Below are 16,952 nucleotides of genomic sequence, written 5' to 3'. Positions count from 1 at the left end.
ACAAACCACTAAAAGGGGCTCCTGGAAAAGATGAAGAAACCAGTGCAGTCTGTAAAATAATAGACAGTGAGGTCAAAACCAGAAAAGAACTATCTAGGTTTCATATCCTATCAGTTGAGAGCTTTGGTTTGTAGTTTTCAAGCCCATTTTTAAAGAGAAAATGACAACTTGTCTTGTAGTCTTTTGAAGCTGTTTCACTTACTGGGCAGAGCTGTAGATACCATTGCCAATTAACTTTCCTTTGTGGCTTAATCTCACAATAGAGTGACATTATGGACTTGTTTTTTTAATTTGTTTAGGGCCATACCTGTGCAAAATGTAAGCACTGGGAGGAACCTCATGAAATGCTCAGATGGCAAACACAAGTACTATTCCATTTAGTGCATAGTTATATTGCAGACCTGTCACCACAGGATGTTCTGAAAGTCAAATGCATATAAGAGTCCAAAGAGGGATTAAACAGTCTCAATAGTCCAGCACTGGAAGTCCTGGAGCCTGCAGTAATTTCCCAATGTCCTCACCAGAATTTCCTACAAAAAGCTACTAAGTACATCCTTATTACCTGCCAGATGCCTTTGCCTGAGGAAGGTGAATATGCAGCATTTCATAATACTGGCCACATCCTAAGAAAGGCTGAAGTCCCATAAGATTGGGTCCTTGCTGGGCTGTGCCTCAGAAATGTTTCCAGACATTCAATGAAGCACTCAGCATGCAAAAAATGTGTTTTGCTGATGGAGGAGCTTTCTAAGGCTCAAGCAGCTCAGACTGCAAGTTATTGAAGGTGTCTTGGTAAGAGTACAAGCACAGAGCAGAGCGGTGTGGAAGCAAGCATTTTCCTCTCTATCCCAACCATTGCCTGGCTTTGGCAAGAAGGTCCTTATGCCTTTCAAACTAGTTCCGGATGGCTTGGGGGATTTGCAATGGGATATGAAACACTTTGCTTGGAGGCAATCTGCCTGATGCCAGTTGTTGGGACTTCAGCGTGGCAGCTGTCCTCCTGGAGCCAGTCAATGGCTAACATGAAAAGAGCTGATAACTTTGATTTAGATGGAAGCATATTGTCTAGCTTAGCTAGGCTGTGAACACCCTAACGAGACACTTTGGCAAAAGAGAGACTGCATTTCCTTATGGATTTCTTCACTGCTTCAAGCATTGATAACATTCAGCAAAATATTGTACGCTTTACAATACACACAGTGCATTTCATACCAGACCATCCTTACAGAGGTGATTAGATGGTTCTGGATTGTTGGGACAGATGTTTCGGTACCCTGAGAAGATTTTTAGAGATACTGCTTTTCCACGTATTCATCTCATCTCATGCTGCAGTGATGAGGATGGGTTAAGTTCCCAAGATTTTGTGTATTGGCCCCACTTATAGCAGAGGGTCACATGAGATTGCCGGGGATGTGTTCTGTTGCACCACTCCAGAAGGTCGAGCATCTCTAGTCACAGCATGCATCATACTTTTGTGTAGAGTGGCATGTTCAGGAGCACACACCTTAAAAATTGAAAAATAAGGTATAATAGTAGCATTTTATATAAGGAAAAATGTCAATAACCATCACCTACACAACGTCTCAGACTAGGCAAGCCTGCCTTCACTCAGTAAAATGTGGGGACAAAATGACAGGCAAAACCTTTGTTTCAGTCCTGTTCTCATTATTTTCCTCCTACAGTTTTCTTGTCCTGGTAGGTTGTTCCAGCATGATAGCAAATGCTATAACTACATTTTCAAAAGTAAGCATCTCAAATCTGTAGTCTTTGCTTGCTCACAAAAGACATTTCCTTTCAATTTGTGCATGCTTGGCATGGTCAGGAATTATCATCCTATCTCAAGCATTGACATAGTAAGGTTTTGTGAGCTACTTATCCACCTCCCTCTGCCCTTTAGAACTGTATCTGTAAGTTATTTCCTTAAGAATATGTGCTGAACAGGTCATCCTCTAAGCTTGGTGGGCAGTCATGCCAGATTTGGTAGATGCTTGGAGCTGTTTAAACTGATGTGGTTGGTAGCACATATGTCTTTCCATCTCTATTTGAGGTGGTGAAATGAATTGCTCAGTAGAGGGGCTTGAACTCTTCAGTTAGGCTGACCAACTTACACTAGTCACATCATTTGAGATGCCTGAATCAGCACTGAACCCTGTTGTGAGTTCTCAGCTGTTGCTGTGGTGAGACCAGAGGATGTGTTTGAGAGGTGACCTCACTTCATTTTTTGCTTGTATTGTTTCTCTTAACCAAAATGAAACAGCTGGCTTAAGCTTGAAAACAATTGAGCTTTCTGTTGAAGGAAAAGATGTAAATATTTTACTGGTTTCCTTGTCCCATACATAGGGCAACTCAGCAAGGAAGAGATGTGCAAAGATGGTGCAGAACTGAGTGGCTAAGCATGTGGGATGGTACTGCATAGGGCCACCAGCTTGAGTTTGAAAGCAAATAGTTGTGCCAGCACAGCACTGCTTCCAAACTGGTAAGGTCTGGGGAGAGGATTGAGTGCAGTCTTCCACTGAGCCCACTGGGGTCTCTGCATGCTCTAGGCTAGTTCTAAAGGAGGGCTTCTAGTGTGTCACTTTTATGTGCCTCCAGTGTAGCTTTGTGCCCTCAACCGGGAGGGCAAAAGGAGTAGAACAGAAGAGGTGTGAGAGGTTTTGATTGCATGGAGGAATGGTGAGAAAGTAGGATAAGACTGTGAATCTGTCCTTCTTTCGGACAGAGATACTTCAAGTGCAGTCTTGCACTGCAGTTCTCAAAGACACCCCAGGGCAACATAAATCTGTGCTCCACAACCTGACATAGTCTAGAATGACCCCCTCAACTTTTGGCCCCATGTCACTCCAGTCTGCATCCATCTACGGTGTGGCCCTTCTCCAGAGCAAGTTCTGCAAGTGCTCAGGGGTGAGGGGTGATTACATGCAAGGAAGGAATGGAGAGCCATGGGGGTAATGCTGGACTTTCAAAGCTCTGCACATTATGGCCTTTCATGTTTTATTGCTTTGCTTCCCGTGACTGTCTGAAAGTGGCTGTGAGTCAGTTCCTCGCAACTGTGGAGAATAACAACATCAAACAAGGGAAATGATTTCTCCATCTGCCTTGGAGAAGCCATGGCATGATGTAAGGAGGCTATGCTGAAAGCCTGCTTTACAAGACCTTTGAACAGGTTTTGTGCAGAAGTATTTTTAAGTCATGCTTTGGGCTTGGGTACTCTTGCCAAAACACAGGAAGAAAAGGGCTCGTTCCCTGCATCCCCAGCTTTCCTTCCCAGTTTCTTGCATAATACTGAAATTTCAAAGTGAAAAACCATGTCCTGCAGCAAGAGAGCAGCCAACAGTCTGGGGCGACAGGCTTGTGTGAAAGGTAGAGTACAGTTCCCAGTTTTTTCTCAGTGCTGGGCACTCTTTTCTGTGGGACGGACCTCTGTGGAGAACATCAGCAGACAAACTGGTGGTTGTTGAGCCTGCTGAGTTTCTGCGGGATGCCGTTTAACTCACCCATGAGTTGTCTATATCAGCATCTACTGTCTGTTGTGTTTGGGTGCTCTCATGGCCCAGGAGCAGCTTCAGAGCCCTCTGTTCTGTGCTGTATGTCAAAGCGTGCTGGAGATAGTGATTCAAGGCAGTCCTTGCCATTATACTGAGATTTCAACGAAGTGGTTTAGGAAGAGAGAGAAGCCTCTGGCAGCAGTAGTAGTCTAAGCCTGAGTCATCATGAGAAAAAGTGGAAGAGCCTCTAGCTCTGAAAGAATGATATTCATAAGAAATCTTAAACGTAATGGATAGAAACAGCTGTCATTCGGGAGTGGAAGGAAAAGCAAGATCTGAAGAGTTTATCTTCAGAACTGGTTTCCCATCATGTATATGGGACATCTGCAGTGGGAGGAAATGATGATGTAGGATGTCATGTGCTTCTGGTAAATTCACATCACTGTCCAGAGCCCATTGGTTTGGAGTCAAATACTGTAGGATAAATCCAGATAAAACCGATTCCCTGAGCTGTTTGCTGCAGCTCCTTGCCACAATCTCTACTTGACACCTTCATCACTCAACCTCTAAAATATTCAGTTAAACCATTGCAGAATAAGAGAAATAGCATCATTTTTGAGGCAGCAAGCAGAGTAACGGATAAATATTTGTCCCAGTTGTGAACATGCAGCTTCTGACATTTGCATTTCTGCCTTCACTAATTATTGTGAAGTCGAGGTACCATAAACATACTGATGGTGCCAAGGGCCTTGAAAATCAGCATTTAGAGAGGAATGGGAATAGAGACAGCCGTCTTCTGATTGCAAGGCAGCCTGAGGTCTAAATGGCAACAAAACGTTATACATAACGTCTGATTCACTGTGTGGAGAATGTAAAGAATTGAGACCTCCCGACACAGTTTACATTGGCCCTTTTTATGACTAATTGTGCAGAAAATAGCTCTGCTTGTAGTGTGCATGGAAACAGTTCAGGTTTCTGCTGTGTGTCAGCTAATGGGCTAGCAAGGCTTTTTTAGCACAACTTCAAAGGCTCTAGCAATGGAGGTCCTTTGTGAGGGAATTATCTCCTGCTCCTTTGTACCCCTTTATCCCACTAAGCCATGGAACAAAGAATTGTGAAACGAAGAGACAAAGTAATTTGTGGGAGATCTTGAGATCTAGATAAAGCACATAGAATTTGCTTAGAAACATTTTTCCTGCTTCTTCCATCCAAACAAGATTGTACTTATGAGTGTAGGAACACCCAAGTTCATTTAACTTTTCAAGGATGCAACCTTATGCTTGATTATGCTATAGATGGGGTCACCAAGATGTCCCAAATGGTAAAGGGGACCTTTAGTTTCAAAGGTCAATTAGAAAACGCTCAGTTGCAACTGTTAGATCTGGCTGAGAAGCATACTTTTCTCCTGACCCCAGCACATTCTGCTCAAAGAGGAGGAAAATCTACTTTCTCAGGAGTGTGCCTACCTGCACACACTTTATGCAAACCTTGCATTTTCTATTACCTGTTTAGCTTTTGTTGTTGTTTGTAACAAAGTGGCTTATTCTTTCTTCCTTGCATTGAAAAATGAAACCTTGGGGAGACAAGGAAATGCATTACATGCATCTATTTTGTGTAGTACAAAGCACAGTTCTTAAATAAAAAGAAGAAACGGGGATGGGAGACGTTTGATTAATGTTAACAACCATGCTGTGTAACGTATTCATCCAGTGTGTCCAGTCATAGATATTCTGTCTCAGAAACACAAAACACCAGACAAAGGAGACAAAAATCTTGCCCTCAATCAAACATAGAAGCTCACAGCAAATGCTGTGAGTTGTCCTCTGTGTTTGTATTCAAACTCCAATAAAACTCTTTGTCACTTGTCGGTTGTCCTCAAGACCATCTCAGGAATATTTGCTTATCCTTAGGGGACAGGAAGACTGCATTCACACCTTTCCTGGTGAGCTGAAGTGCGTAACAGAGTAAATGTTAAATGTAAATGCATGAAAACTTGCAAATAGTTAACTAGATAGTTTGTTCCAATACTTCAGAGTATTTGCCTCGTATCATCACAAATATCTTGAGTATAAATACGTAATGGACTGTTGTGTCAATATTGTGTTTTATTTGAAGAAATTATTTTTTATTTTCTTATTTTTATATTAAACGATTGGGAGAGGCTTTCTTGTATATCTTCATACTCAGGTACTTTCAAATTCTTATCTAGAAAAATCTTTTCTGTCTGCTTTCTCTCCTATTCCCATACTCGCATGTAATTCCCAAGGCAGGCAGTGTTCTGACCTCTTGGATCCAGCTTTCAACAGCTGTCAAGGTGAATTTAGTTACCACTGCAAGCATAGTTTATCCAGCAGGTTTACAGTGAAGAGGGGAATAGAGACACAGAAGCAAGAGCATTACTCTGTGCCTCAAAGTTATCTGATCTACCTCTGGATGCAAAAACTTCTCAATACCTTTTGGAATGAAATTTTCTGTTCAGGGAGAGAATTGTTTTTGAAGTTTTTAGTAGAAGCGCACACATTTTCATACATATGCACATATGAAGTACACATAAAATTTGAGTATATATAAATGAAATCCACTGATGTTGTAACTAATCTGGCAATTATTACATATTGCGTTTGTACATATGGGCAGGGACTTCTTACTGACCAAATCCATGCTGAACATAAGTGCTTCACATCCATAGGTTAATGTCTTTTTTATTGCATGCCAATAAAAGTACTATATTGTTGTCAATATTCAACATCAATGCTTATCTCAACTTGTATGTGACCATAGGGAGCTGTTTTATGTAAGACATTTCTCATATTGAAAGTCATCCTAGATTTTAAAGCAAGATAGGCCTATCAGCAGGAAGAAAGCCAAAACATTTCTTCCAAGAATTCTTTTAGCCTTGGAACTACAATGACAAACGACTTCATATTTCTTTTGACCAAACTGCATGGGATCTCCCAGGTGCCACCTTTTTCCACAGAGCTTACCTTACTCTTCCACATATTCCCGGTCCTTTGCACTTTGGAAATTTCTGCATCCAGAGCTAGAGTGGGAAAGGTGCTGGAGAGTCTACGTTTTCCTCTGCTGTCATGTGCTGCAGGTCCCAGTGTCATCATGGTCTCAACAAAATGGGCAGGAGCAGGAGGCCAGGAGGTGTCACTTTCAGTCTCATGCTTGGCTTGAAAAGGATTTGCATGTTTTGCTGGGGGAGCTGATGTTGGTGTAGGCCTGCCATTTAGAGGATGAGGAACTGTAACTATTGCATAGTTTCCCTTTTTTCCCCTGGATTCAAAGCAGTTAAAATCGGGTTCTTTTGGGTACTGTCCTGATGTCAAAGATTTGCTGGATCTAGGACAACTTATTTCTATTAAGAAATCTCTTGCCATTTAAAACTGCTTCAGGGAAAGGAGAGCATTGGATTTTGGACAGAAAGGTCCCTGACCTTGACGCCGTTGGTTTTGATTCCTCACTGTCACTTGCCAGTGACAGAACTGTGGCTGTTGTTTGCTTTGGCCACTACATAAAAAAACAGGATATGATCAAATCCAGTTAATCACTCACAAATGTCTCATTTCTTGAATCCTGAGGGTGTGTAAAACATTTTTGGGACTGCTCTCTGTTCCTTTGGCTTTTATTATAAGTAAGCTAAGGGAAAATCAAATTTTGAGTAGTCTTAAAAAGAAGCGGAGGAATTCTGGAACACGTTAGAGCTCTGCAAATGTATGTTTAATCATTTAAAGAAATGTCTTTTGGCTAAAAGCACTTACCAGTCCTTGCAAGTTGTGCTAAAAGCCGTTCAACTACATCATTCTCACAACTGATGCGAATTAGCGCCCTTGTTGGCAGTGTAAGCAGAGCGAAGCAGGCTTAAGGAATACTGGAGACCGAATTACTCTTACATTCGTTGTGACTTTGTACAGCATGGGTGAAATGTCCTAGGGCTGACTCTGCTCACAGTTACATTAAGTCATCATATAGTGGTATTGATCAGTATTAAAGAATTTTCTTTCCAGTTTTTTCCGATGACTGCATGAACAGAGAGAGACTCAGGCATGTCTTGCCTGCCTTGTTTTTTTCTCTGTGAAAACCATTTGATTCTGAATTGGAGGCAGATAGTTAGTTACTGGCATCTCTGTATTAAATACATATTTAATATTTATCCTGTGCTTAAGGTGTGCGTACCCCCTCTGGACAGCAAGCTCTAAGCAAACCAGAGCAGTGCACTTCTACATGTGGCACGTGGTGGAACTTGCTGCTGCAAGAAGTCATGGGGCAAAATGTAGATGGAGGCAGAGGTCTGAGTGCATTCATGGAGAACTGGTCTATTCAGAGCTGGCAGTGAGACGTGTTGACCTGGCTATAAATGAGTCACCCAGCCATGCAGAGATAGAAGTTAAAGGATGTAATGGGTGAGGACTGTTCTGTTATTTCCTAGTCTTTTTCATTTGTGTATTTCTACATATTTACTATTTACAGTGAGCCACAGCTGGAGTCAGGTTACTGTACTACGTGGTCTTAAATATAACCTGTTAGTAGAGTTCTTGTGTCCTTGCTTTATACCTCAAACCCATCCTGAAAACAACGTGAAACTCTGACAATAAGTTAAAAGCTTTGGAGGGATTACACCGCCTTATTGAGTCTGTGCCCAAAGTCCTTTGAGGATTCCCATTGACTCCAGTAGGATTTGGTTCAGACTCAAGTGTATAGAATTCCCTTAAGTAAACTTTTTCAAGGCCCATACGTGCTGCAGTACTTATTGGGCTCTTTGTTACCTATGTGAATAGGAATGCAACCTTTACACTTTCAACAAAGTGCACTGATTTACAAAACTAATTCTCCTCATCTGGGAAGAGATGAAGTCACCTCCTGACCCCTCCCAACTCAGCTGAGAGGTTGATCAAGCAATTTCTGAACCATGTTCATTTTAGGCAATGAGCCATAAATAGAGCTTCTTCATAAGCAGATGCCCATAAATGATGATGGGCAGGGTACACATCTGAGGGTGTAAGTTGTTCCAATTCATGAGTCAGTGCCCAAGCAGTATTCTTTTCACCACTGCTGAATCATTCAGATACCCACATTAGAAGATCCTTTAGTCAGTGCACATAATAAAAGTTGCCATGTTAGCGGTTTGCAAATTCCTGTACAATAAAGTAATATTAAAAAAGAATCTATCTAGGCTTTGTTTTATACGCATCCTTGGTCATGTGAGGAGAGGGAGAGATAAACAAGATGGAAGAAGATCATATCAGGCTGTATGCTGTTTGTTATCCTGCTCATTGCCACCTCAATTAATAGCATAATGTGCCTTTCCTGCTTCTAGAGCTGGAGTTTAGCTTCTGGTAACCTTGTGTCCCAACCCTGTTGTTCAAAAGAAGAAAATAAAATGAGTGAGCAGAGCAGTTTGATTGACAGTGCTATTTTCTAACTGTATTTTAGGTCACTTCCTGGGTAACAACACTGTGATTGATGTACTGAGACAAGCAGGATTTGAAGTGGAGCACACCCCTCCTGGACAACCGATTGGAAAGTAAGCAGCTGCCCACAGATTATTAATCATTTTCTTTCCTTATCTTTTTTTCTTCTTCTTTTTTTTTCTCTAATGAAGCGAGATTATTGCCTTAGTAAAGGAAGTGGATGAGGGGATGTGGCACCTTCCATTCCCACCCAAATTCCAGACAAAAACTGTGCTATCAAGCATCCATAATATGAGTCTGGAAAATTAGGGAGCTTCAGTGGCTGTTCCTTTCACTTGTGAACATTATTCCTATCACAGCTGCTTAATACTACCAGATCAAGGACACTGCAGTTTCTTCCTGTTTTCGAGAAAAGTCTTTGTTCTGGTAGTTTGCCCCATAATTTTTTTTTCTCCATGGGTTTTGGTTGCTTCTCCAGTGCAGAACAGTGAAGTGCCACCAAATTCCTTTCTCTGTCAGGCTATCTTCTTCAGGTGGGATTTCAGTTTTGCCTGAAGGACTGTGTTGAATGTAGCAGATGCATCTTACGTTCTGGATAGTGAGCTGTACAGGTAAAAAGTGTTTGAATATTCCCCAAGCGTCTCCATCCATCTGATCAAGTGTAAAGCAGGCAAGGAAGACTGATACCAGGCTCTGGGCAATCTTCATTAGTATAAGGTGAAGTACAGCACAAAACTGTCCTCAGCTACTGAAACAGATTTCCTTCTTTCCATAGACTTCTCTTTCCTGACAGTTCAGATGATGTCTTTGTTTGCTTGAGGTTATGAATATCTTAGAAAATAAAACTGGAAGAGGTGGTGAGATACTGTTAGGCTTGCAAAGTTAACCTTTTCCCTGCAATCCGCAGATAAAAATTGGCTGAGATTTCCCCATCATAGGATTGTTATCCTCATTAGGATAAAATGTTAGCAGCATGGTCCTGTTCCTGGGGAGGCCAGCATGACTTAGTCCAAATATGAGGCGAGTTTCAGGATGGTGGAATTAATTGGGGGGTTAGGAGATCATGTCTGAAAAAGCTATGTTTCTTGTACTTGGAAAAATCTGTCAGATTCAGCCTTGTTTGTGAAACAGTCACAATGATTTATATAGAATATAATATGGCTCAACTGTATAAGTGCCTTTGACAGAACATTTATCCTAAATGATTCTTAGAATATGTTGAGCCATAGAAGCCCGGTCTTAAATAACAATGGGAAGAAGTGGAAGAAAAAAACTAACACAAAGCAGAGCAAATATTCAGAGGAGGTTTAAGAAGCACTTGTGACAGTGAGGAAAAGTCAATGTGACACAGGAAGAGTTGTAAATGCCTTAACTGCCTGGAGCTTAAAATTTTGGCTAAAATGAATCAAAAAGCCTGTGTCTGAAAATACAGCAAAACAAAATCCAAGCAATCAATAACAACAGCTGAGTTTTACAGTTCCTGCAGGGACGCAGTTCCTGCATTTCTGACAAAAGCCTTCCTTTCAGGGAGGTATTTTCCGTTGTAATTTTCATTCAACTGAAAGTATCATCATGAAAAGTATTTAAGCTGAAAACTGTGAAAATTCTTAATTTATTGGCTGCTTGCAAGTCTTTGAGAAGTGTGAGAAAGACCCCAAAACAGTCTCTGTTCTTTATGGTCTTGGGATATGCCTTTGTAAGTCATCGCAGGCTTGATGGAACACGATTGGGCAGGAAAAGTGAAACAATGCCACTACTTAATGTTGACCAATTTGCAATGTGGGGGTTTCTCTGTGTATATCAACTTTGGCAGCAACATGTCTTTTCCATGATGGTCTTTCCTGAAGTTGTCAGTTCCTGGGAAAAATGAGTCAACATATATACAAGAGCTGCTCTGTAAGTAATACCTCCTGTTTTATTACTTTGGCTTCCAGTGTCAGAGGTGGATGTTGGTGGCATGGCAGTAGAGGCTGAACCTTCCCACCATTATTATGTTACATTTTGTCACCATATGGCACTCCATGTGGAAAAAACTGCACTCATTGACATACATCAATGCTTGCTGAATGTTTATGGAAAACCAAACAGTGGATGTTAGTACAGTGAGGTGGTAGGTGGTGCATTTCTGCAGTTGCAACAGAGAGAAAGACAAAGCGTGTTCTGGATAACCATACAAATTTTTATGAGCGTGACATGCAGGCTCTTGTGCATCGCTGGCAAAAATGCATAGCTAGTGGTGGTGACTGTGTTGAAAAATAATGTTCTGTAGCTGAGAATTTGCTCTATCAAATAGTGTTACTGGGTTCTTTGTCATTTTTTCCTTGGAAATATATAGGAGGCGTTACTTTCAGACCGACCTATTTACAATATTGATGTGCATATTTGACATATGTTGACATTTGTGAGTATTGGACTGAGTTGAGAGAGGGCATAGTGGTTGTATGTAGTAAATAGCAGTTGTACTCTGTAAAGATGAGATGTTCTGTTAATGAATCTGTATGTATTCCTATTGTCTGATCATTTTTGTTTTTCCTTCTGTTCTTTTTTTTGCTTTTCTCCTTCCTCTTTAAAAGATGAAATTTGAAAACAACTACAAGGGCCCACAGGAGGAGATGTTTTTGAGGTATTAGCTACACTAAGCCTATGTATACACTGAATAAACACGTAAAAGCTCAAAACAGATTTTGAGCTGTTTGAAGGAAGAAATGGTTTTATGAATCACTGAGATGCAGGTGGCTTTGTCTTATTTCATGTATGGCTCCACAAGAAACAGGACGTCTTTCTCTCCTCTGCTTAAACCCATAGAGACATTTCTGCTTTACTTTGAAGTAGGCTTTGTAAAGGAGTCCAGCCTACTGCATTGCATTCTGGCACTGGCAGCTGAAAAATCAGATGGTTTTCAGGGAAGGTCATCTGGACTCTAATGTAGAGAGTTGAGGAGGGAGCTGTGGACAGCACGTGGAAAAAATGTAAGGACTGGAAGAAGAAAAAAAACAGCTGCATGCTTATGTTTTGGCCAAGGGAATTCAAAATTCTTGTGTATATTATATTCTTGTGTGTATTCTTGTGCACGTATTGTGCCCAGAGAAGCCAAGAGGAATGATTAGACCTGGCATGCAGGAACTTCCAGAGGTCTATCATATCTAGACTAAGGTTGGTTATGGCTGATTACTTTGGCTGCTTCGTGACATGAAGTGGCATGAAGCTAGATGGTCTTTCTCAGGTTAAATCAGAAGCCTTGTTTTTTGAAATGATGAAAGTAACCTTAGCAAAACACCAGTGCTACTTCCTACTTAATGAGAAAAAAGCTGGTTTGGTTGGGTGTTTTGTTGTTGTTGTTGTTGTTGTTGTTTGATTGTTTTTGTTTATTTGTTTGTTTTTTAGCTCTTTGTTCCTACAATAGTATAATTACTGTTATGATTGAAATGATCAGTAGTCTGAACTTCATTGTTCAATACTGAGCACTATGAAGCATTATTGTCACAATTAGGTGGGGTAGCACGGAATCAAGTTTAACCTCTACCATCCATTTCAATTTCAGAATGCACAACAGAATACTCTTTAGAAAGAACTACTATTGTTCCCATGTTTCAGAAAAACCTTGAGAAGAGCTGAACAGCACAAAAGCAAAGCTGTCTCAGCTTTGTTACATTCAGGCTGGGTAAAACCAGGTGGTTTTTAGCATCTTGTGTCCAGAATGCTTAGCACACATTATTAAATGGCTCATCTTGAAGACAACCAAGGTGCATACCTAGAGTTTCATTTTTCTTTTGTCTAGTGACAAGCACAATTTTGAGCCAAGCTCTTACCTTCTTAAGGTGCTGGAGAAAAGTAAAGTGAGACTTCGGCAGGCTGGAAGAGATAGCCAAAACATGGGGGGTTTTCATTACTGCAGAATGAGTGAACTGGAAAGGAAAAGTTTGTGTAAAGTACATTTAGGTGCTGTAAGGTATTTGGGAGCTCTCACTTGATGGATTTCTGAAATGCCCTATCAGCTGTTATTCCACCTGGTGGTTCTATGCTGACCTTTCTGAGTCCCATCTATAACCCCACTAGCTGACTATTGAAAATACCTACTTTAAAACTCAATCTTTTTCTGTAAAAAATACTCTCTTGTACTCAGAATGCAGAACCATGCTGTAAACACTTAAGGACTTGTCCTCACACTGGCTTCACGTATTTAATTCAGTGCCTGATGGAAGGTGTCCTGAATCTATTTGCCTGACAAACATCGGCATTCGTATTTTCTTCCTATTTTGTTGGCCTTTGCTGTTGTCCCCAAATAAAAGCACTGGGAAAGGAGAAGTATCTCATTGCATTGCCCTGAGATGAATAAGAGGCAGTTTTTATTTCTGGGGTTCAGACCAATTGGCTGTCCTTGGCAGGCTCTTTGGAGAGCAGAGCTGTCTGGGTTGTGGAGAGAAGAGAGAAGGGAGAAAGTTAGATGGATTCCAGTGACTTGAGCAGATAAGGGGCCACAGCTGCTTCATATTTAATTGGAAACAGCCAAATTGCAAGATCAATTCAGGAAGCACCTGTGTCCAGTGATGACTCTCTATTGTTACTGAGTTCTCAGAATCGGCTTTGACCTTCTGCCATGTGTTGAGCCTTGACATACTGCAAACGCTTTTCTAGGCTAAAAAAAACACACTGCTGTGCTCATTTCCATCAGACTTCTCTTTCAGATATTATGTTCAATGCTGCCTTCTTTCAAAATGGAAGAATTCCTGACAGTCTTTCATTTCTGACCATCTGAGAATTTACTGTGAACTCTCAGAGCTCTGCTGTAGAAATTAATTACCCTTCCTCTTTATGGTTGAACTTCCTGGCCCAAACGAAGCAACGTGTCTTTGCAGTTGTAGCTTCTCCTGTTCTTTCTGAAGCAAAGAGCTTGCTCGTTCTCCTTTTCCCACAGCATCCTACAGGTGACCCTGGCTCCTCAGCATCAGCTCTGTCTCATAATGGAAGTTTTTTTGCTTCACTATAAATGTTTTTTTGTTTCTCAAAGGATGAAAGCACACCCGATCCACACATTGATGCAGCTTTTTCATTCCATCCAGATTCATGACTTTTAAAATCCAGTGTGCAAAGCTGGGTGGAAAGTGTTTGGCACGATGTTCCTTTGAAAGCCCTCTGGAGACTTCCAGATGTTGCCATGTTCCTTGGGACTGCTGGGCAACTTGGGCTTTAGGGTGGCAACCTGAAAGGGTTCCTCCACTCTCACTGTCATGAACCTCTTAGCTCTAAGTGTTTGGGACATCCTTGGCCTGTTAAAGTTTTCCCAAGTTAAAGTGAAATAATTAAGATTGTATTAGAAAAGAGAAGAGAAGAATCATAAGACCTATGGCATTTCCATTGAGAACAACTGAATTAATTGAAGGAAAAAGAGCTGGGGAGATGTGATGCTATTCTGGATCTCATCTCTTCTGTGACAGGGAAAAATCCGTGGGTGGAATAATCTCCCAGTTGGGATGCTGCAATTCTCCTTAATCTTATTGTAAACCTTTGGATCTTTGACTTGATCTGAGCCTGAAGATCATACTCCCTTCACAAGCTTTTTTGCCCTCAGAAGAAAACCAAACCCATTATTTAGGGGTTTCCTCTGACAGTGTAATTTACAGTAAATGGTGTATAGGGATTAAATGGGGTTCTTCTGCGTGCATTGGCAAATTTATTGCTTCATCTAATACTGGAGAATATAACAACTTAATGCTTACAACGTTTTGTCATGAAAATACACACATTACATTTTCAAGGGTTTCCCACGTACTTTTGAAATATCCTCCTTTGTGATTTAATTTTCTTTGTCTATAATTACCTTATATCCACAAAGTATAAGGTCTGAGTCAATCAAAGTAACTAGTAGAGGTAAAGAAATTAAAGAGAAGCTCCTAGACATGGCAGAGAAGCAAAGTCAACTTACAAGTTCTCAGCCATGGAAATTTAATTATCCTGTCACTTCCTGAGCAACACATTGCCTTGGGCCAGTGTGTCTGCATGTTCTTCAGGCTATCTTTAAACACTAAATGCCTTCTGAAAGAGTGGAATTCAGCAACTTACTACCAAAAAAAAAAAAAAGAAAAGAAAAAAAAAAGTGTAAGCTAATTCATGGTGTTGGTGAAAGAATACAGAACAGAACTTCTCAGGAATTTTGCTTGACTGTTGTTCCCAGTGGGCCATTTACTGTTCTCTGTAATCAGATTTTGTCCTTGGCAGAATTTAGTTTGAAAAATGGATTCATTTTCTATACTGTTCTGTTCCTCAGGAACTTGCACGAAGGGCCATAGGGGAGCCTGGGCTTGCTTCTTTTTGCTTAAGGGCAGCTTGCAGAATGAACTGTCCTGTAGCCTGTGCTAAGGTTCCTAGGTTTTCAGCTGCTTTGCAGCCCATTGGTTTTAGGAGATTTGGATCTCATGCTCTATCAAATAATTGTCAACATGGAGAGCCTGGCAGACTTAAAAACTATCAGAACTTGTTCCTTATTTCTCAGCCAAATTTTGGAATCCTTCCTTCCAAAGGAAAGCTGATTTTTTTCATCCTTTTTCTGCTTCCAGCCAACTCTCCTTATTCTAAAGTCATTAGTGTAAGATTAAAAGTCTGGCCCATAGTTACTAGAGATAAAGCTGATGCAAACTGCTCACATCAACAGCAAGTCTTTTATCAGTGCCAGTAGCTGCTAGAGCAGGGTCATCATTGACACGAGATTGTTAATGATTATCTCCTATCTTCGATTGTGAGGATCCATGAAAGAATCATTAGAAAATGGAGGTTATGCTCATATAATTACTATAGTCGGTGTAAAAAGACTGACATTTCTTGAGCTGAGCTCATGAGTTTCTTAGCCTTCCCAACTTGCTTGCAGTAGGCATCTGGCTAGTTTTAGATGACTAATCATTTGAGATGAATTCCCCTCCTGTTTGAAGAATTTGGTCGAGTCCCCTTTGGAACCCTTTGGAAAACTGCACCATTACAGCATTATATCAAAACAGGGAGATCACATCAATTTTCTGTTTGTGTATTCAGCCTTTGGATTGATGGCCTCAGTCCTAAGCGATATCAATCTGGGCTGAAGTGCAGCTGTACTTTGTAACAGCTCAAGGGGCACAAAGGTATCAAGTGGCATTGTGTGGTTTGAAAGATGTCGTTTATCTAAGGAAGTTTGTGGTCTGTTTGCTGTCATTCTGTCTATGCAGTGCTGACTTCCCTTACCTTCACTATCACGTTGTCGGGCAAAGAGACCTCACACATTACGCTAGATAGCTTTTCCTCTTCCAGAGCTGACTGCTCTTCTTTCAGCCAGGAGGTCTGTGGATTGTGCTGCAATCAGTAAAGCTACTTGATTCAACATGAGTGTAATTACTAGTAATTTTGCTTGAAGAGTTCCTAAAAGGAACAGGACAAAAGGGTAGTAAATTCTGCAGCATAGGAAGTTCCACACAAACATGCGTAAGAACTTCTTTACAGTGAGGTGACGGAGCACTGGAACAGGCTGCCCAGGGAGGTGGTGGAGTCTCCTTCTCTGGAGATGTTCAAGACCTGCCTGGATGCCTACCTGTGCGACCTACTGTAGGGAACCTGCTTTGGCAGGGGGGTTGGACTCGATGATCTCTGGAGGTCCCTTCCAACCCCTACGATTCTGTGATTCTGTGAAATGACTTTTTTCATCAACACTTTCACCCAAAATTCTTTTGGAAACATTGTTGTAGAAGAAAAAGGGTTGGAAAACAGTTTTCCACTGATAAATACATCTTCCATCTTCCATAAGTAATCAGGCGTTTATAGTGCAAGTCTCACTTTCCAAATGAGGTTAGAAATGATCCAGAACAATTCTGTGACCACTGACATAGTCAAGTCACACCTTGCAGATCTAATTGTGGCAACCTTTGAAATTTGCTTAAACTTTTCTGAATTGCCCCCACAAGTAGTGGGTCACTCTTACATGCATATGAGATGAAATCTTGTGCCGTTTCTCATCTACTTCAGTGCAGAATAGTCTCACTTTTAACAACTTGTGCTATCTCAGCAAATCTGAGTGGCTTTGCGTTGGCCCTGACCC

At 41.1% G+C, this 16,952-nt stretch overlaps 1 protein-coding gene across 1 annotated transcript in view; it reads left to right on the top strand.

Moving 5' to 3' along the window:
• Positions 1–16,952, top strand: part of TRABD2B (TraB domain containing 2B) — a 255,932-nt gene that overhangs the window by 204,035 nt on the left and 34,945 nt on the right. The window contains exon 5 of the mRNA XM_042873535.1: positions 8,919–9,009. Coding sequence (XP_042729469.1) covers positions 8,919–9,009 — 91 coding nt within the window. The remainder of the gene's footprint in view (positions 1–8,918; positions 9,010–16,952) is intronic.

Source organism: Lagopus leucura, unplaced genomic scaffold (assembly GCF_019238085.1).
Source record: "Lagopus leucura isolate 7727_CA_CO unplaced genomic scaffold, USGS_WTPT01 Super-Scaffold_100009, whole genome shotgun sequence".
Lineage (NCBI taxonomy): Eukaryota > Metazoa > Chordata > Aves > Galliformes > Phasianidae > Lagopus > Lagopus leucura.
The sequence above is the reverse complement of the archived record's forward strand: the minus strand, read 5'-3'. Positions and strand labels throughout refer to the sequence as shown.